Here is a 21,138-nt window from a genome sequence, read left to right on the forward strand (position 1 = left end):
TCAGGTCCTGGTGATTTGTTTATTTTAATGTTACTGAGGCATTTCTGTACCTCAACTTGGGTTAGATTAGTCATACTTAGTGGAGGATTAAGCTTGTCACTTCTCATTTCTCCTGTTAGTTCTATTTCCTTTGTGAAAGTTGTCGAAAAAAAATTATTTAATAGATTAGCTTTATCCTCATCTTTCTCTATGATTTTGCCTTCCTCACTTTTTATCGGTCCAATATTATCCGATTTAATCCTTTTACTATTTATATACGTAAAGAACAGTTTGGGATTTGATCTACTTTCCCTAGCAATACGTTTCTCTGTTTCCTCCTTCGCTATTTTTATTTGTTTTCTACAGGTTCTCGTTTTTTCCTTGTAACACATTAGTGCCTCCTTACTGTTTTCCTGTTTTAATCTCTTGAATGCCTCTTTTTTGCTATTTAACGCCCCTTTTACGTTCTTGTTCAACCATATTGGTTTCCTCTTATTTCTGGCCCTTTTATTCCCATACGGTATATATCTCTCGCACTGAGTATTCAGAATTCTTTTGAAGGTTTCCCATTTACTATTCGTATTCCTTTGATTAAGAACTTTGTCCCAGTCAATAAGTTGAAGGTTTTCTATCAGCTGATCAAACTTCGCCCTCCTAAAGTTTAATGTTTTTGTTGTTCCCTTATTGATAACCCTACTGAAGGGCATTTTGAAGTCGATAATATTATGATCGCTATTACCTAGGTGCCCCCCTATCTGTACCTCAGTTATTCTATCAGGCCTATTAGTCAATATTAAGTCCAACACGGCCTTCCCTCTCGTTGGTTCCTGCACTAGTTGGGAGAGATAATTATCCTTAATATTTGTCAAGAACCTTTTTCCTTTCTGAGATCTACAGGTTTCTGTTTCCCAGTCAATATCCGGGTAGTTGAAATCCCCCATTACAATCACTTCATTATGTTTTGCTACTTTGTCTATTTGTCCTAATAGCAGATTCTCATTCTCCTCTGTTATATTTGGTGGCTTATAGCAGACCCCCAGTAATATTTTATTATTATTTTTTGCCCCCTCTATCTCTACCCACATGGACTCGACCCCCTCTTCTCCCTCTCCTATATCTTCCCTTAGTCTGGGCTTTAGACATGACTTTACATATAAGCAGACTCCTCCGCCTTTCCCCTGTTTCCGGTCCCTTCTAAATAAACTATAATCTAATAAATTTACCGCCCAGTCGTAGCTATCGTCTAGCCAAGTCTCTGTTATACCTACGATGTCATACCTCTCCTCCGATATAAGCGCCCGCAGCTCATCCGCCTTATTGGTCAGGCTTCTTGCGTTGGTCAGCATGCAAGATAAAACTTTAGGGTTATTTAGCATCCTATTCTTCTCTAACGATCTAACTGTACTATCCCCACCCCCCTCTCCACCCTCATTACATTCACTTCTCCCCTTCCCCCTTGCTTGCCTCACATCCCACCTATCTCCTTGGTTCCCCCCCCCCCGTCTCTAGTTTAAAAACTCCTCCAACCTATTAGCCATCTTCTTCTCCAGCACCGCTGCACCCTCCCCATTGAGGTGCAGCCCGTCCCTACGGTAGAGCCCGTAGCCGACCGCGAAGTCGGCCCAGTTCTCCATGAACCCAAACCCTTCTGCCTTGCACCAACTCTTTAGCCACTTATTCACCTCCCTAACTTCCCGTTGGCGCTCCTGTGTGGCTCGCGGGATTGGTAGTATTTCTGAGAAAACTACCTTGGAGGTCCTTGCCCTAAGCTTCCTACCTAGGTCCCTGAAATCATTTTTAAGGACCCTCCATCTACCACTCACTTTGTCATTGGTGCCGATGTGGACCATGACCGCTGGGTCTTCGCCAGCCCCACCCAGTAACCTGTCAACCTGATCCGCGATGTGCCGGACTCGAGCGCCAGGGAGGCAGCACACCGTTCGGCGATCCCGGTCTTTGTGACAGATTGCCCTGTCTGTCCCCCTAATAATAGAGTCACCCACTACCAGGACCTGTCTTGCCTGCCCTACACTTACCCCCTCCCCCTCATTACTGGAGCATACACTCCCCCGGCGGTCAGAGGATCTGTCGTGCTCCAATAATGCCGGTTCTGAACCAGCCTTCCTATACTTCTTCCCTCTATCCCTCCTAACTGTTATCCAGCTCCCTGCCTGTTCAGCCTGCACTTCCCCTCTATGCTCCACCCCCAGTATTGACCCATTGAGTGTCTGCTCGGTGAGCAGCAAACTCCGTTCCATGTTGTCGATGCTCCTCAGTATCGCTATCTGAGTACTTAGATCCAGAATTTGGGCTTCTAAGTGCACGATATGCTCACATCTCTCGCAGCAGTATGGATCCTCGAGCGGTTGCTCACGGAATGCATACATTGCGCAAGATGTACACTGCACGGCTCCGGCCAACATGGACGTCATTCTAAATACGGGGATACAGTCAGTATATATATACAAGTCCAAAACACAATTATTTATATATAGGTGTATGGACGGGGATCAATTAGGGATGTGCAAGTGTATCAATTAGATATCGGCGGGGGATCAGTTAAGTATGGACGGGGGATCAATTAAGTATCAAGTATGGACGGGGGAATCAGCTAAGTAGGTCAGGTGGATTAATTAAGTATGGACGGTGTGTCAATTAACTATGGACTGGGGATCAATAAATATGGACTGGGGAAATAATTAATTGTGGACTGGGGAATCAATCAATTAATTATGGACAGGGGGTTAATTAAATATGGATGGGGATAAGGCAAATAAATAGGGACTGGGGATCAGTAAAAGTGGACAGAGGGAATCTATTAAATATGGACAAGGGGGATCAATTGATTATGGGCTGGGGGGGTCGATCAGTTAAATGTGGTCGGGGGGATCAATTTAATATGGACGGGGTTGGTTGGGGGATCAATTAAATGAGGACGGGGTGGTCAATTTAAATGTGGTCAGGGGGATCAGTTAAATATGGATGGGGGTGATCAGGGGATCAATTTAAATATGGACGGGGGGTGATCAATTAAATATGGACTGGGGGATCACTAAAGATGGCCGGGGGAGTTGTATTAAATATGGATAGGGGGGAGATCGATCAAGTATGGACAGGGGATTAATTTAAATAAGGCCGGGGGGGGAGCTCTTAAATATAATATAATTACAATACAAATACAGTACAGTACACACTCGGGTTCAGTAGGGCCGCTTATCGCGGCCTCCTGCCCCTCACTTACCTCCTCTAGGGACACTGCACACTATCACAGCGCGCTCGCCCCTCCGGTCGCCTCTTACCGGTCCTCCTGGTCACCTCCTGGTCACCCGCACCTGGCGCCCTCCGCCGGCCAGCGCTGCACGCTATCACAGTGCTCTCTTGCACTCGTTCCTCCGGTCGCCTCCTACCGGTCCACCCGGTCCACTCGGTCACCTCCGCCTGGCTCCCTCGCCGGAGGGCCGCGAGCCGAGTCGGACCTCGCCGCACGCCGCTCACCACAGCCACACCACAGCCCACGTGCTCACACCCCACGCACGCTCTCACTTCCGGTCAAGTGCTGGGAAGAGGTCAGATGAAAAAGTCCTGGAGATGTTTTTCCCTCCTTCCCAGCTCCTACAGCAGCACAAACTCCCAGCACCAACAGGCTCCTCCTCTTCCTCTTCCTGTCTGGAGCTCAATGCAATTGTTCTTTCAATTCCTGTAGTTCAGTCTGTGGATGGAGATTCCCGCTTTTGGTAATTGGTTCTGCCCCTCCATCCTCCAACTTCAACCTGGTTAGCAACTGTGTTAGTTCCTGGAGGAATGTCCCCATGATGTCTGCAGCTTCTTTCTCCCCCAGCTCATCCATTTTTGCATTAATGGCAGCTAACAGTTGCCTGCGGTTGTGTGCTTTAGAAATCTGTTCTTCTGACTTCTTTATATGTTCTGCTACTGTTCTCAATTCTTCACAGGTTAACTGAAGAAACAGCTCACTAATTCTGTCCATTTGTATTTTCACATCTATTGCTGCTAGTGAGTTTTCTTTAGGGCTGGTCCCCTTTAACTGGTGTAGCAGAGTTGAGTTGAGGTGCTGTGTTTTTCCAGACACTTTTCCTCTTCTCCCTCTACACGCTAATTCCCGCTCAGGACTCCCCGTACGGGCCACCAATGTTACACACACGTCACTCGGTTCAGATAGGGGCGAGACAGGTTACATAAATTCTTTGGAATCCTGGGGGAACCGTTACTCAGAGCAACCATAGACCATGTGCTGCAGCTTCTCTCAGGCACACAGGGGTATTGACCCTCAGTCACAGACATGTAGGTTGTTTCACTTGCTGACCAGAAACACTTGACAAGAGTCCTTATAAACGGTATAACAGTAGCATTTAATAAGAAGCCGCACAGCCAGTGCAAGTTAAGTCTTACGAGCAACAGGCTCCAGTGACAAACAGTACAGTTTCCTTAGCAGCACAGCAGTTCATAGTCTTCCCAGTAGTACAGAACAGCACAGTTCTAATGCAAAGGCACATTAATGAACACAGCATTCTTTACAGCATAGTGAGATGGAGGAGGGGGGGAGGGTTTGCGAGAGGGAGATAATGCCTGTGAGGCTGTGTGCCCACGATGCGTTTTTAATGCATTTCCGCAGCGTTTTTGCAGCTGCGGAAACGCATTAAAAACGCATGGTAGAAGGGCAGCAAAGTTCCCCAATGATAATCTGCATGTGCTGTGCACATGCTGCGGAAATTTCCGCTGCGGATTATCATTGCGGAAAAAAACGCAGCATTACCAATTATTTTGCGGAAGCGCTGCGTTTTTGCCGCCATTGACTTGCATTAGAACGCGCCAATTCCGCAAGACTGCATCCGTACTTGTGTAATTGGCGCGTTCTAATGTGCGGATGGTACCCGGGTGTGGAGAAGAGAAGACTCTCCTCCACACCCAGGTACCATAGAAAGTGTAAAAACAAGAATAAAATAAAAAATAAAGATTATATTCACCTTCCGACGGCCCCCCGGTCTCCTTCCCTGTGCTTGCGGGCAGGACTGAAGGACCTGCGGTGAAGTCATAGTCATGTGATGGCAGGTCTTTCAGTGCAGTGTCCCCCGATCAGCTGGCAGCCAGGAAGGAGCGCAGCAACACATGCGGGGCCATCGGAAGGTAAGTATAGGTTTATTTTTTTATTTTTAACCATTCTCTCGAGTCACACTATATAAATCCATGCTGTTTGCCTAGTTGACAAGCACATTCCAAGTGATGATAAAATCGATTTGAAAGCGCTTGTCAATCCGCATGCGGAAACGCATGTGAATCCGCATGTATTTCGCAGGAACATAGCCTGACACAATTTCTTGCAGTCCTTATCTTTTCGCTTGGCAATACTCTGCACTGCTAGTTCAGGAACTCTACCTGATCTGTGCTTAGCTTCACCCCTGACTTGAATCCTATTCACTTGCAGGGGGCTTCTGTCAGATGCAGAACACACACACCACCTTTCTCTTTGGCTCCAGCCAGACAGTAAACAACTTCCTCACAATCCCCCTGGGGCTCTGCTAAAACACTCCGCTTCTCCTGTGACTGTGTTAACCCCTCTAGTTGCTGGATGCTTGTGGAGCACAACACTTCCTGTCTCCTGTGCTTGTGTTACTTCTAATAGTTGCTGAATGCTTTTAAAGCAACAGCACTACTTCTGAATGTCACGTAAAGCATAAACTGACTTGATCTGCAATGTATCTGACTCTTTTTAACATATCTTAGGAGTTACACTGATTTCACACATCCAAGTTTTACGTTCAAGAATGTCCAAACCAGTAGCGGGTATCCAGACCCAAACTCAACAATCTCATTGATGCTCATGAGGCTGTTAAGTTCAGGTTAGGATCCCATGGTTGGTTCAGACATCATGGTCCATACTCAGGCTGTGAAAGTCCGATTTGTGAAACTTGTCTTCTCAAGTTTAAAAGTTATCCCGTATTCCCCGAATAGGGGATACGTTTTCAATCATTGGGGTTCTGACCACCATGGCCCCCAGTGATCTCGAGAACCGGGGGTTTCAAGACCCTGGCTGAATGAATCCGAGGTCGATCATGCGCACAACTGCTGCATTCACTCTTGATATTGTCGAGCACTGCCCTTGGCTGATCTGCAGCACCCATCCCATACACAGAAGCACTTGTTCATCCAAGCTATTACAAAGGCCATGTGAACAATGTTTTGGTAGTCCGAAATCAAATGTGCTGGATCGATATCTGCCCCAACAATCAATTGTCTGCGGCTCCCATACACATTACAGTATCAGCCAAAATCGGTGGGTTTGGCCGACAGTAGTTTAATGTGTATGTGGACCTTCAGATTTGTAAGGTGGAGCCCAATCCAATATTCGGGCAAATAAAAAAAGGCTTATCTTATTTTACCAGAAGCAAATAGATATAAGTACAACTTGTATAGTGTACATTAATCTATCCATATAGAAGATGAAAGTAAATTCCAAGAAGCAGTTACTTGGTGCTGTGTACTTTCTCTTCCCAAGCTGTAGCTCAAAGACCTAGTACCCCCAGCCAATTCAACAAGTTTAATTAAGCTCGAAGAACCCAGGAGTAAATTAGCCAGAACAAGGGACAGTTACCATGAAAGGATTACCATATCAATGCTTGGAAGTCGGTCCCCTTGGCTCTTGTGTGAATACAAATCAATTACCAGGAGCTGTGAAGCTGGCTTTTCTCTCCAGAGTATTAATGCTTGACAAAAGCTGGGATACAAAGAAAGCCCTGTTAAATGAAGAGAGAGTGTGTGTGTTTATGTGGGGGTGGAGGAAGATCGAAATAGGGGCTTCATCGAAAATAAAGGGAACTAATGTTCTAGGTTAGACTTTATTTTACAAATTTTATTGTCTAAAAATCCAAATGTATAATATAGCTGAGTATTATTTAGCCTCCAATCAACATCACTAATGTACTTGTAAATGCACAGGTGTACAAGGGTAGCAAGAACAGTTACCTTTTTGAGTAAAAATCATTACTTGAGAATTCATATAGTGTTTGTCAATCCCATTATTAGATTTAACTATTTGCCAACTTTAATTATTGATGTAATCTTTTTACAGGGGACACAGGTGAAGAGGTTCAAGTATGCAGAAAGTGTTGCGCCCAGTTTGATGAACCTTCAGAATTTGCCAAGCACAGGGAATGCTGCCCACTGAACAGCCATGTTGTGATAATTGTAGAGAATCAAGGAGAAGCCAATAGGAAAAATCAACAAACCAGCATCATTGAAGAGTCTCCTTCCGGACCTAGCTCTCCTGAAAGTACTGCATCAGGAAAACACACAATGGTGACTGAACAAGATGAAAGAGAAGCATGTTCTCAAATGATGGACTCTATGAAACCAGAAATGGACAAAAAAGGTGTGGGCCCATCTCAACGATTTCTCATTCCCAATGGAGGACTGATTATGGAAGGTCTCTCAGGACCAAAAGCAGGGCTGGCACCAATGAGTCAGGAAGCTGTACCTGGAGGTCAGACTGCTGCAGCTCCCATTAACATTCCCATGATCTTGGAAGAACTGAGAGTTCTCCAGCAAAGACAGATACATCAAATGCAAATAACAGAGCAAATATGTCAACAGGTACTTATGCTTGGATCTCTTTCGATGACTCCATCAAATCTACAGACATCTCCACCAGAAAAAAACACTACTGCAAAATCTTTACCTATCTTTAGCCCAACTAAACAATCTGAATCTGTGCCTGACTCAGCAAAAATATTTTGTAGAGATGAAACATCAAAACCATCCTTTCTTCATCTCTACAACCCTATTGGACAGACATTTGCAGCCAGAAGTATTGCCAATTTGAAAGACAAATTCATGGATGGGTTTTGTGACAAATCCGCTACAGGCCAGGCAGCTATTTCAAACTCCCCACCAAGCCAACTCATTACACCACATGCAATTTTTCCACCAGGTTTACCTAACTTACCAACTGGATTATTTTTAGGGGCAAGAGTACTGGAAAATACCCCAAGCCTTCTAAAGCAAAAAAATAACGAGTCACTACGTGTTGAAAGTCAACAAGAAAGAGCATCAGGAAAGCACAAGTGTCGGTTTTGTGCAAAGGTTTTTGGCAGCGACAGTGCCCTCCAAATTCACCTGAGGTCTCATACTGGTGAAAGACCATATAAATGCAACATATGTGGAAACCGCTTTACAACTAGAGGCAATCTGAAAGTACATTTTCATCGTCATAAGGAAAAGTACCCTCATATACAAATGAACCCACATCCTGTTCCTGAGCATTTGGATTATGTTTTAACCAGTAATGGACTCCCATATGGCATGTCAGTACCTCCAGAGAAAGCAGAAGAGGAGACAATAGAAAAGAAGCCTGTAATACCCCCAATAATGAACACTGAGGGCTTAAATCTCTTTTCTAGCTCAGGTACTCAAGGACTGCCACCAGTTAACAAACTAGTCCTCATGAAATCTGGAGATGTTTCTTCAGTATTAAAGGGTCCCAATGGTTGTCCAAAGGCAAAGTCTGATGAAAACACACCTCCAGCTGAAAGAACAGTTACTGGAGGAATTGATGCCACGGGAAGGATGCAAATTAGCAAGTTGGTAACTTCCCTTCCTAGTTGGGCATTGCTTGCTAGTCACTTTAAGTCTGGAAGTTTCCCATTCTCTTATGCCGTAGATCCATTAGGATACTCAGAGACTTCAAAATTGCAACAATTGGTAGAAAAAATTGATAAACAGGTAACAGCACCAAATCAGTGCGTCATCTGCTTAAGAGTATTAAGTTGTCCCAGGGCACTTAGACTTCATTATAATCAACATGGTGGGGAAAGACCATTCAAATGCAAAATATGTGGCCGAGCTTTCTCAACCAAGGGGAATTTGAAAGCTCACTATGTAGGTCATAAATCAAGTTTATCTTCAAAACTCCAAAATTCATGTCCAATTTGCCAGAAGAAGTTTACTAATGCAGTTACTCTCCAACAACACATACGGATGCATCTTGATGGGCAGATTCCAAATGGAGACATTGCCCACGCGGATGGTAGCAAAACAGAATCAATAGAAGACAAAAGTACTCCAGACTTTTCCGACGAAATGAGTACAGATGAAGACTCTTTAGATGCTAGTGAATCAGAAAGTGAAAAAGCAGCATTAGTAGAGTCAGAAATATCAAGCATGGATGATGATGCTGGTGCTTCTGTAATGAAGAAAAAAGAAGAGAATGACATATCAGCTAACAATAATGCTGAAATTGTTACAGAACCAGAACAAAGCACTACCACAGAACCTGAGGAATCAAAAGAAAAAATAATTTGTGAACAGCTGAACAGTGATGTGGAAGAAAAAACTGAGGAGGACAAAAAAGTGGAAGATGCCAACAATAAATCGGAAGTTGGTAAAAGCAACAATGAAAAGAAAGAGGATTCAGAAGTAGATACAAGCAATACATCAGAGCAAAGTCCAGATAAAAAGGATAACATGCACATATGTAATCTGTGTTCTGAAAAACTGTCCAGCAAGGAGTTACTGGAGGACCATATGAAATGCCACACCAAAGATGGGCTATTCCATTGCTTAGTTTGCAAGCAGAGCTTCCTGGAGGCATCCATACTGATGAAGCATATGCTCCAAGCACACCAGGTGAGCCAAAACTTCCCTCCGCAGCCAATTGGCAGTCCTAAACACCCAAGTGCAGATTTGCCAACTCCAGGCCAGACATTTCTGGTGAGAGCAGTGAAGAGTGAAGTATTAAACCCAACCCAGACATTGGCATTGGTCCAGCTTCCACGGCTGACGGTGCCTTCTTCCCTGTCCCCTCCTTTGAGACGCAGCCCTAAGCAGCATCTGTGCATAGTATGTAAGAAGACGTTCTCCTCGGCCAGTGCTTTGCAGATACATGAGAGGATACATACAGGAGAGAAGCCTTTTTCCTGCAATATGTGTGGAAGGGCGTTCACCACACGGGGGAACCTAAAGGTAGGCTCTCCAGCTCAACGAACTATTCAGTGAAATTCAAACTTGTGACAATCACTGAATTACACAAACCCACTCTAAAATATATTGCACAAGTAGAAATGTTCGCAAAATATGCCATAGTTTTAATATATATAGAATTATAAAGAATTTTTATGAAAGCGCACAGAATTACCAAGATTAAATGTAAAATCTGTATTGATTTTAGTATGTTATGAACTACAAAACACCATAAATGATTTTGATTTTAGTAGTGACTTCTTGTAAGAATTGCTTGTAATAAATTAGCTAGAAGTCTCTTCTAAACACAAGCAAATTGTATATATTGTAGCTAAGTTGGTCAAATTGAAGGCTGTTCCTAAGAAAGCTTCACTTTGTTAATTCAGTGCTGGTAGACCTTCTTGTCTGACCACCTATTGATGGTTCAGTGCTGGTAGACCTTCTTGCGTGACCACCTATTGTTGGTTCAGTGCTGGTAGAGCTCCTTGCCTGATCACATATTGTTGGTTCAGTGCAGGTAGACCTTCTTGTCAGACCACCTATTGATGGTTCAGTGCTGATAGACCTTCTTACGTGACCACCTATTGTTGGTTCAGTGCTGGTAGAGCTCCTTGCCTGATCACATATTGTTGGTTCAGTGCAGGTAGAGCTCCTTGCCTGACCACACATTGTTGGTTTAGTGCTGGTAAACCTCCTTGTCTGACCCCCTATTGTTTTTTCAGTGCTGGTAGACTCCTTGCCTGACCACCTATTGTTGGTTCAGTGCTGGTAGACCTCCTTGCCTGACCACCTTTTGTTGGTTCAGTGTTGGTAGACCTCCTTAGCTGACCACATGAGTGGCTCAATAATATAGACTACTGAATAAACTGAACATAAATAGTCTATTAACTTCCTGTAAGTGCAGTGCAAGATGAACAGGTATATATAATAATCAAAATGTAAAAGCCCTCAATAATACGCATTGGAGTCCTGCTTCAATATAATTTCTCAAAAACTTCTACATGCATTTCATTATTTTTTAACATTTTCAAACCTTTCTCTTGAACCACAGGTCCACATGAGCACACATGTATGGAATAATAGCTCATCCAGAAGAGGAAGGCGTCTCTCTTTGGATAATCTTGGTCCCTTACTATCCGGAACCCCAGTGAAGCTACAAGACTTCCTGTCCAGAGATATTCCAACACAATTGGTTGGAGTTAGTCCGTTATCATTCTGGAACCAATATACTGCGTATCTTACTAGTGGCCCTACATCATCAAATGGTAGCATCAACTCTTCAACTGCTGTTATTACACCACCAGCTTTGATTGGCTTGCGAGCAGCTAAAATTGGGCACATTCCTGCTGGAGGGCTAATAGAAGTTAAAGAAAAACCTCCAGGTGGTACAGAGGCTTTATATGAGAGCTCAGGTAAAGAGGAGAAATAGAAGGCTGATCTGAAAATAGACATAATGACACTGGTTGACTAAAAAAGGTTGTTCTAATCTCAATGAACTTTCCCAGGAGGAAGACACAATGAAGACAAAGAAGTTTAATGATTAGTCGCCTCATGAAATCCGAGTTATCTAACCAAGATTATGGTTTCTTGCATAATATGAGTTTGAAAATTGTATTTTAGACAAACTTCAGAGCTCAGTCAAATTGTAAATACTTAGGTTAGTGGAAAGAGATTGTTATCCAGAATTAGCTATTCAGCTGGAATCATAAGGAAACTATTACAAATTTTATCAGAGGACAAAACCCTATGAGAGAGAAGAAAAATGGAATATGTAAAGCCAGCCACTCGTGAACTATAAGTCATGAAATCTCCAACCTGGATTGCAGACACTTAAATAAGCAAAACCTACAAAATGTAAAAGATCTGTGGAAAGTCTATACTATAGATGAATAGTAGAAGTATCCATAGCTTTCCTGTTACCTCACTCTACTCTTTTTTTTTGTTCCATACGATCTTTATCACATAGAAGGTGCCTTCTACAAGAATGTAGTCAAAAGCTAAGAAGAACTATTTTTCCTTATCTGTCAGTAAAGGTTAAAGCAGAATGTATTAATTACACATAATGATTAAAGATCCCAGGGGATAAGTTATACATAATGCAGAGGCTGTGGTCACAGCTAGGCCCGGAAACCTGAGGAAGCCCAAATGGACCCACTACCCCATAAGCACACACCAGAACTATAAATGATGTAATTTTCATTAAGGCTCAGGAGCTTAAATGTACTCCTCTTATGGATGTAGTGTATATTTGCATAAATCTGATGACTCAAAGGAAGCTATGTGGTATATCGGCATTGTCAACGTTAGCCATAAAGAACAATAGCAATCAGTACAGAATGAAGGGAAACACCTTCATAAACATTGGGGCAGATATATCAATAATATTGCTGGGCACTGTGTTGTATAACTCTTGATAAATGGTTACTAATACCAACAGGAGTAAGCCCCAGATCAGGTCTGACCTGTTGTAAATGTATTCTGTCTGCAGACTATCGTTATCTCCGAAGCTAAAGCTAATAAGCCACGAACATTTGTCATGATCTCTGTGCTGGGAATTGTACAAATAGGACATGAAGGGAACCTGTCAGCCGATGACTGCTGCCGAAAGATGGGCAGCATGAAATCTACACAAACTATGGCCCTGATTCAGTATTTGCATTTTTTTTTTATATTTTTTTTTTACTTGTTCTTGTTTTTGACCTAGCACGTTTTGCACCAAATTCAACAAAATGGCGCATGATGTTTGATGATTTTTTTTTTGCTCTATTTTTTTTTATTTCGCGCCTTATTTGATTAAAATATTGTATGACCCTTTCAATAAGCTTCAAAACAATGCATCTAAGTCTTCCAACTGCTCACAAAAAAATGTGAGAGATTTTGCATTTGTTCCACAGGAGTAATGCAGTACAATTCCCAAAACAATTTTGCTACGTTTTGAAAAGTCTCAAATTATTAATTAATCTGGATAATGAAAACCGTGTCCAAAACTAGAGTAAAAATGGCACAGAAGCCATAATAACTTAGCAAACTTTTACTCTACAAAGGGCGCAAAAAGAATGATGAATCGGCCTATGTCTTTTCTGAAATGCCTGTCTATGTTTCATGCTCCCCGTGGTTAGAACTGCATGAAATGTTCAGCTGGTTAGTAAATATGGTGCCCACAACCGGTCACATATTTCTGGACTCGCTCTTATCAGATTTAAAGCTGCGCCGTGTCGTACATTTACTTTATAGTCTTTTACTCAGTATCAGTTTACAGCCATGTGAATATATTACAATTTATCCTGCATCACACAACCGGACTATACAGATATTATCATTTTCCTTCATGTCATACAACTTATATAAAATAGCTTTCTTAGAAATTATATCAACATAAAAGCATTGTTCTTCCCTGCTCATCATTAGCATCTCCTTAAACTCATGACTGTTATTAATAATTATACTAACTTGCTTTCAAACTCCAAAGTGGATGTCCTGCTAGATAATAATTGAAATGTGTTTAAAATCTAAATTAATATTTTAAGGGGTTTTCCATTTAAGGAAAGCGGAACGCAAACACTCTAAAATACCTAAAATAACTAACAGAGCAAGTACTCACCCTTCCCAGGTCGAACGCTGGCTCCCTGCCGCTGCTTATATCTTAGTGTTTCGCATGCAGCAGTGACCTCATGTCAATAGCGCACATCACCATTGCAGCCAATCACTGAGCTCAGCAGCTCGCGCTATCTGCAGTGGCACAGCCACTAAGCTCAGGGGTAATGTGTACTTGTCATCATGACGTCACTGCTGCATACAAAACACTGAGTGCCAACCAGCAACAGGAATCCTGCGCTGGACCTACGGAGGGTGATTTTTGGTTATATAAGACCGTTTGAGGTCCACTTACCGTAAAGTGGAAACCCCCCCCTTAATAATTTACTTACTTGACATTTGTTTTTACACAAGAGAGAGCTTTATTCCCTCGCTGATGGGCATAAGCAGGCTGGCCTACCTACTCTTGCCAGTTTATAAGCCAGCAGCCTATATATATCTCATTCGGGAACTGGTTTAGATCCTGAAATGAGCTAGTCAGTCCTCCTCACCAGTGTCGGACTGGGGTGCCAAGGGCCCACCAGTAACTAACTCCAGGGCCCCACTTTTCAGCTAATTGCAAATGTGACATTATCCTCAATCACAAATGTATATAACAAAGATCTGGGAAGACTATTAAATGAGTAAGATGATGCCTTTGTCTGTACATAGTGATTCAGTATATAGTACTAAGTACTGCTCATATAAGAGGGTGGTGGCCCACTCTGGCACAGGGGTCCACCGGAGGATTCTCCTGTTCTCCTGTGGGCCAGTCCAAGCCTGCTCCTCACAGACGACACTGGTCCTACGCCATCATAAAAAAGGAAGAAGGTCTTTCCTGTGTCAAAATTCATATGTCAAAAACCTATGTTAAACACTTTTTTTTATCTAGCCTGACAACTCCATTAAGGGGTTTTCTGTTTTATGTAACAAGTACTAGTGCTCTATAATGAACAGTTATGCATCTTTCTAATATACTTATAAAGATGAGTGCTTGCTTTTAGTCAATGGAAAATTTTATGCTTGCATCCAGGGGTTGAAAAGCCTGTCCTGGTCATCTCCAACTGCAGGGCTTGTTGTAGAGCTCCTCTGATTAGGACGGGTTTGCTAACAAACAATGATGCAGAAATGGTGACAAGATGGAACTCACACTATTAGATAGTTGGAGACTTCTCGTTGTGAAGAAGCATTATGGACATAAGACCAGAAAACCCCTCTAGTCATAGCTTCCAGCCAAGCATTAATAACTCTACCTGCTTTGAACCCTCTTGAAAGCAATGTCTGCTTTTTGACACCATCTTACAGTTTACTGATATATAAAAAAAAATTAGAGCACAACTTTGTAAATACATTTAGCTGGTCATCTTTTTACTGGTCCTGACTTACAGCGTGTATTCCGCTGGTCGCTTATGGAGCTAGCAGGCAACTCATGACAGACAAGTTCCTGAGCTCCTATAATTTAGCGCTGACTTCTGCACTACATTCTGAGATAGTCGATATTTTGTACATCAAATTAGGCTGCTTTCACATGACCGTACTTAGATCACAATACCCAATCGCCAGGTCTTCTGACGTGAGCTAACTGCCTCACAGGCATATATGAGGCAGTTAGCCTAGGTTAGGACACCCATCTTTTCAAATGGATTTTGCAGACAAAGCACAACCTGTGTTTCATGGATGTGTAAAACCAGCCTCAAAGGATATTTTACAGTGTATATTATATGATCATAGATCGATGACATTTCAGGTAATTAAAGGGTGCCTGTCTGCACAGAATGACCAAGAAGAAGCGTTCTGTGCACCTTTGGTGTGGCCAAACATTTAAATGCACCTTCATACCTACTGGTTTTCCATCTAGCTCTACCCTTTTCTGGCTCTATAAAGCCAGAGCTGTCAATCAAAGAAGAGGGTGGTGGAGATGGAGGAAAAACAAGTAGGTGGGGAGGTGCACTTAAATGATTGGCCCAGCCCTGATGCACCGAGCGTCTGTACTGGAGTTAAACAGTCATTCTGTCCTGACAGAGTCCTTTTAAACCTGCAGTCAGTCTAGGATACTCAGCCGTAACATGGGCGCTAAAATGTGCCTGTAATGTGCTCATAATGAAACTAGCCTTGGGACTACAATCTAATGCAAATCACCAAAGCAAACAATATTGTTATAGAGTCAACAGGGCCTGCATGAAAGTTTTACCTTAATAGCCAGCTGAATTGTGAATGAGAATGCGCAATAATGAGACGACTTTGGCCATGGCACGGGTCGCACGCCAAAGATTGTTTGCACAGTTGCAGGTGAATGGGGTTGCATTGCGACCACTAGGTTACGGCGACCAAAACAAGCAAGTCTTGAAAGATCCAACAGTTTCTGACTTTTTGTGACTTGCTAGTTGTGGTACCTTGGCAGTCTCATTGCCACTCCATTCCTCTGCAATTTAGCAGATGCACAGAACAGTCTTTGGCAGCACAACGTGAGTCGGCCGAAGTCACTATGCTGCCAAAGCCTAGAGGTTGTAACTGAGGACCAGAACAAGATCAGTAAAGCAATGTATGTGCAGTTTCTGTAAACTAAAGGGGGTGTCCACTACTGGATAACCCTTTCATAAAAGCAAAAGTCCTCCAGATAAAACATACTCACCTTGCGGACTGACACTGCTATAGCAATGTCAAATTAATTTAACAGTCCAAAGGACAAAAGACCATGATTGCAAAATTTTCACCATCCACAAAATTTTGAAATAACATTTTATGTTTACTTCTTGGTTTTGCACATGCCATAAGAAAACTAAAAATTGGAACCATAACAGATCCTTGAAGGGGTTTTCCCATGAACATTTTAAACAATAGATATTGGAATAATAATAAGTTCCACAATTGGATGTGTTAAAAAAATGTTCCTGTGCTGAGATAATCTTATAAATGTGCCCCTGCTGTGTGCTGTGTAATGGCTGTGTCTGACTGTACAGGAACATGGTCTGATCATACCACAGCTCCTGGGCAGAGGAGGAAGTAAAAGAGTATACAGACAGGACACCAGGGCAGGAAGCAAAAGAGTATGCAGACAGGACACCAGGGGATCACAGCTGATTTTTTCTGTGAGGTAAAACAAGTTTTTAAACAGGCAGGGAAATGTTTTACCTCACAGAAACCAGCAGCTGTGATCCCATGCTGTCTTGTCTGTATGCTCTTTTGAGTCCTCCTAAGCACTGGCACTGGTATTGCATCTGGCTAAGCACTGGCATGGAATCACTGGTGCTACTCATAGTGGTCGCTGAGGGTCCACAGCCTTTACAATTCTGTCAGACGGAAGTGTGAAGGCTGCAGCCTCTCAGAGGCCAAGTGACCATCGTCAGAAACCGTGCCAACATACTGCGGTCCAAGAGGCATGTGTTTAACTTTATCTGGGGGACTTTATAATTTAAGAAGCGGTTGTTGGGCAACCTTTTATCTACACTTTGGTGTTTGAAGGCAGACATAGACTGTCAACTGTAAAAGATGTATACTGAACAGTTGGTTTTGTTAGGAGAAATTATGAGAACATAGTTTTTTTTACTATAGTTTAAATATGAAATGTGTTTGTTTAATAAAAGTAATCTCTGCGATAAAAAGGTTGCTTATTTTTCTTACAAATATATATTTCGATACAAAGGGAACATTAATAGGAACTGGTGTATATGTCCTCTAACTCTGGATCTTATCCAATATAACCCATTGGATTCTTAGCACAGTCTAGCAATTAATGGTAATTGTTAAACCAGGAGTCATCGCCTTATATACAAGGCAACTTGGTCTTCAGAGCAGAACTCTCTAGGCTGACATGCCTTACTTTATTGGAGACGAGCGTTTTATAAAGTTCCTCCTCCTACAGCTGCATCTGTAAGAAACGGTAATGGAAAAATACAGTGGTAAATAGCAGCCAGTATACAGGAGCTGAGCTGTACAAGAACACAATCACAATATGGCAGCTTTGTACAGCTTTTGTGCTGCGCTTCTGTAAGTATTTACATCTTAATGTCGTCAAACAGGACAGAGCGGAGAATTTGTAGCCAATGCTGCATATTAAAAGGTGCTGGGTTTCCATGGCTCCTGTCTTCTTAATTTTCAGCGACTAAAGCAGCTGAGCATAGGCCTAACGTTCATTCTTCTCACGAATTGCAAGAAGAAGGGATCAAGAGGTCCTGGTTACAGATAATATTATTTAAGCGATTATGTTTGACTTGCCAGGCTCACGGTGCAGATATCCCCCACTGTTAGACCAGCTGGCCTCCCCTTCTCTATTCAACCAAACTTCCTGCCAACTGAGCCCAGCTTTAATCCCTTTAAAGCACTTGGGTGAACATTTCCTATTTATCTCTGGTTTTAGTTTACCCCCCTTTCTTGCCTGGCATTTTTCCATATTTTTTTTCTTTGTACGACACACATAAACACATTTTCTTCAGGAGGGGTGCACTTAGGGGGATGTATTATATTTTTATTTGCACTTGAGTGTCTCATATGATACATTGTCAGCACGTCCCCAGGTGAGCAGGATAAGGGGCATAGAAACAATAGTACAATCGATAGGACAATACACAGCAAGCAAATAACTGCTGAATCAACAAGACTCTAGATAGTGAATAAATACTACCATATGTTCAAGAGAAAAGTGGTGAAGAATGTGCCTTTTTGTTGGCATTGACTTGGCATCATGCCACTGAGTTATCGTAAAGTGGGCTCCTTGCCATTTGGCATGTATAATACCACTTAATCTTCACTGAATGAACACAAAATCTACCACTAAGGACTAGTCACAAAATGTAGTATTAAGCACTTTAGATATTAGGACCAGTGAATTGTTTGTGGTGCTCCTGTATGACATGTGTGGGTAACAGCTGACAAAGACTGTGAATAAGATACATACTGGGCTATGGAAGCGCATGTACAATTTCTGCTTGGGATGCTGAAGTCACTTGCTCCACCATAAAATAGAGCATCTTTTCTCGGATCTCCGTTCATTCATCTGAGATGAAGACCACAACAATACTTTTTTTGAACAATTTGATACCAGTCTACACTGTGTTCTGAATTATTAGGCAAGTTGTATTTTAGAAGATTATTTTTATTATTGATCAACAACTATGTTCTCAATCAACCCAAAAGACTCATAAATATCCAAGCTTAATATTTTTGGAAATTGGAGTGTTTTTTTTTTTAGATTTGGCTATCTTAGGAGGATATCTGTTTGTGCAGGTAACTATTACTGTCCCGAATTATTAGGCAACTTAATAAAAAACAAATATAATCCCATCTCACTTGTTTATTTTCACCAGGTAAACCAATATCAGTGCACAAAATTTAGAAATAAACATTTCTGACATGCAAAAACAAAAAACAAAATAATTAGTGATTAATATAGCCACCTTTCTTTATGATGACACTCAACAGCCTTCCATCCATAGATTCTGTCAGTTGCTTGATCTGTTTTCGATCAACATTGCGTGCAGCAGTCACCACAGCCTCCCAGACACTGTTCCGAGAGGTGTACTGTTTTCCCTCCCTGTAGATCTCACATTTTATGATGGACCATAGGTTCTCTATGGGGTTCAGATCAGGTGAACAAGGGGCCCATGTCATTATTTTTTCTTCTTTTAGACCTTTACTGGCCAGCCATGCTGTGGAGTAGTTGGATGCATGTGATGGCGCATTGTCCTGCATGAAAATCATGTTTTTCTTGAACGATACTGACTTCTTCCTGTATCACTGCTTGAAGAAGTTGTCTTCCAGAAACTGGCAGTAGGTCTGGGAGTTGAGCTTCACTCCATCAGAACCCGAAAAGGTCCCACAAGTTCATCTTTGATGATACCAGCTCATACCAGTACCCCACCTCCACCTTGCTGGCTTCTGAGTCGGAGTGGAGCTCTCTGCCCTTTACTGATCCAGCCTCTGGCCCATCACGAGTCACTCTCATTTCATCAGTCCGTAAAACCTTTGAGAAATCAGTCATAAGATATTTCTTGAACCATTCTTGAAGTTTTATCTTATGTTTCTTGTTCAAAGGTGGTCGTTTTTCAGCCTTCCTTACCTTGGCCATGTCCCTGAGTATTGCACACCTTGTGCTTTTTGATACTCCAGTAACGTTGCAGCTCTGAAATATGGCAAAACTGGTGGCGAATGGCATCTTGGCAGCTTCACGCTTGATTTTCCTCAATTCATGGGCAGTTATTTTGTGCCTTTTTTTGGCGAACATGCTTCTTGCGAACCTGTTGGTTATTTTCCATGAAACGCTTGATTGTTCGGTGATCACGCTTCAAAAGTTTAGAAATTTCAAGACTGCTGCATCCCTCTGCAAGACATCTCACAATTTTGGACTTTTCAGAGCCCGTCAAAACTCTCTTCTGACCCATTTTGCCAAAGGAAAGGAAGTTGCCTAATAATTAAGCACACCTTATAAAGGGTGTTGATGTCATTAGTCAACACCCCTCCTCATTACAGAGATGCACATCACCAGATTTACTTAATTGGTAGTTGGCTCTCAAACCTATGAAGCTTGGAGTAGGACAACATATATAAAAAGTATCATGTGATCAAAATACTCATTTGCCTAATAATTCAGAACACAGTGTATATGTTAGGATAAGAATCACAGTTCCCTAAAGGCATTAGTAAAGATAACAGATATGGCTGGTACTTGAAAGTGTAGGACATACTCTTAGTTTCATGAACTTTTTATTATTTGTGATTCTAAACACATTGCTAAAAGGCCAGATTTTGTACTATAGTAGTAATATTAGAAGTACTTTCATGAACTTTTCATTATTTGTGATACTAAACACATTGATAAAAGCCCAGAGTTTGTATTATAACAGTAATATCAGAAGTATAGTCTACATTGTGAGAAGAAAATAGATTGCCGTAGCAGTCAATTTCCCTGCTGCCACCTATATTTTGAAAAGGATGGGTTCCACCAATATTTGGCCAGATATCTATTGCCTAAAATGAAGAAAAAGAGCTTGTCTTCTTTTTCCAGAAACAGCACCACTCCTATCCATGGGTTGTATCTGGCATTCCAGCTCATTTTCACTAAAGACCCCCACATATATCAGGTAAAAGTCAGCTAAACCAAACAATTTCGGCAGGATCAGCCAATCATCCAATGTCTATGGTGACCTCTTGACTCTCCCCCCAACAAATCATGTCTAGGAATAGGAGGATTAGGCCTTTGGAATTTCTACACCTGATCTTTTTGTTTGGCAGGAAGAATGCAGGAGTGATCGACCAAGTCGGGGATTCATGTGTATTAGGGAGTCGGGAAAGATAGCTGTTGGACAATCGATGCATCTAACGTACACTAATTAAAGAAGATGTCCAGTACTTTTTACTATGTCCCCAATGTATTTTCCCTGTTCAGATAAGGGTTTTTGTAAATACCTCTCTTTGTCCTTCTTGCCTGTGAGCGGCGCTATCACTGGCCGCTCACAGGCATCACGTGACCTCCGGCTGCAGCCGGCGCTGACATCTGCTGATGTCATGTCATGTTCCAGCTGCAGCCGAAGCGTGACACAGTGCTGCGCTCCACGGTGAGTGATGGGGCTGTGTGTCACACACGGCATCCACTGCGCGCTCTCCCTCTCCTCATTCATTGGG

At 42.3% G+C, this 21,138-nt stretch overlaps 1 protein-coding gene across 3 annotated transcripts in view; it reads left to right on the forward strand.

Annotated features, from left to right (window-relative positions):
- SALL2 (spalt like transcription factor 2) overlaps positions 1-18,145 on the forward strand; it is a 60,442-nt gene extending 42,297 nt beyond the window's left edge. The window contains exons 2-3 of one of the 3 annotated variants that reach the window (XM_073671125.1): positions 7,064-9,951; positions 11,000-18,142. In XM_073671125.1, coding sequence (XP_073527226.1) covers positions 7,064-9,951; positions 11,000-11,377 — 3,266 coding nt within the window. In that variant the 3' untranslated portion in view covers positions 11,378-18,142. Of the gene's footprint in view, positions 1-7,063; positions 9,952-10,999 lie in introns of all 3 variants that reach the window. The other 2 variants (XM_073671127.1, XM_073671126.1) reach the window with 2 other exon arrangements.
- The last annotated feature ends 2,993 nt before the right edge of the window (positions 18,146-21,138 follow it).

This window comes from Phyllobates terribilis, unplaced genomic scaffold (genome assembly GCF_046119375.1).
Source record: "Phyllobates terribilis strain yellow unplaced genomic scaffold, ASM4611937v1 Scaffold_1__5_contigs__length_1240528914, whole genome shotgun sequence".
Lineage (NCBI taxonomy): Eukaryota > Metazoa > Chordata > Amphibia > Anura > Dendrobatidae > Phyllobates > Phyllobates terribilis.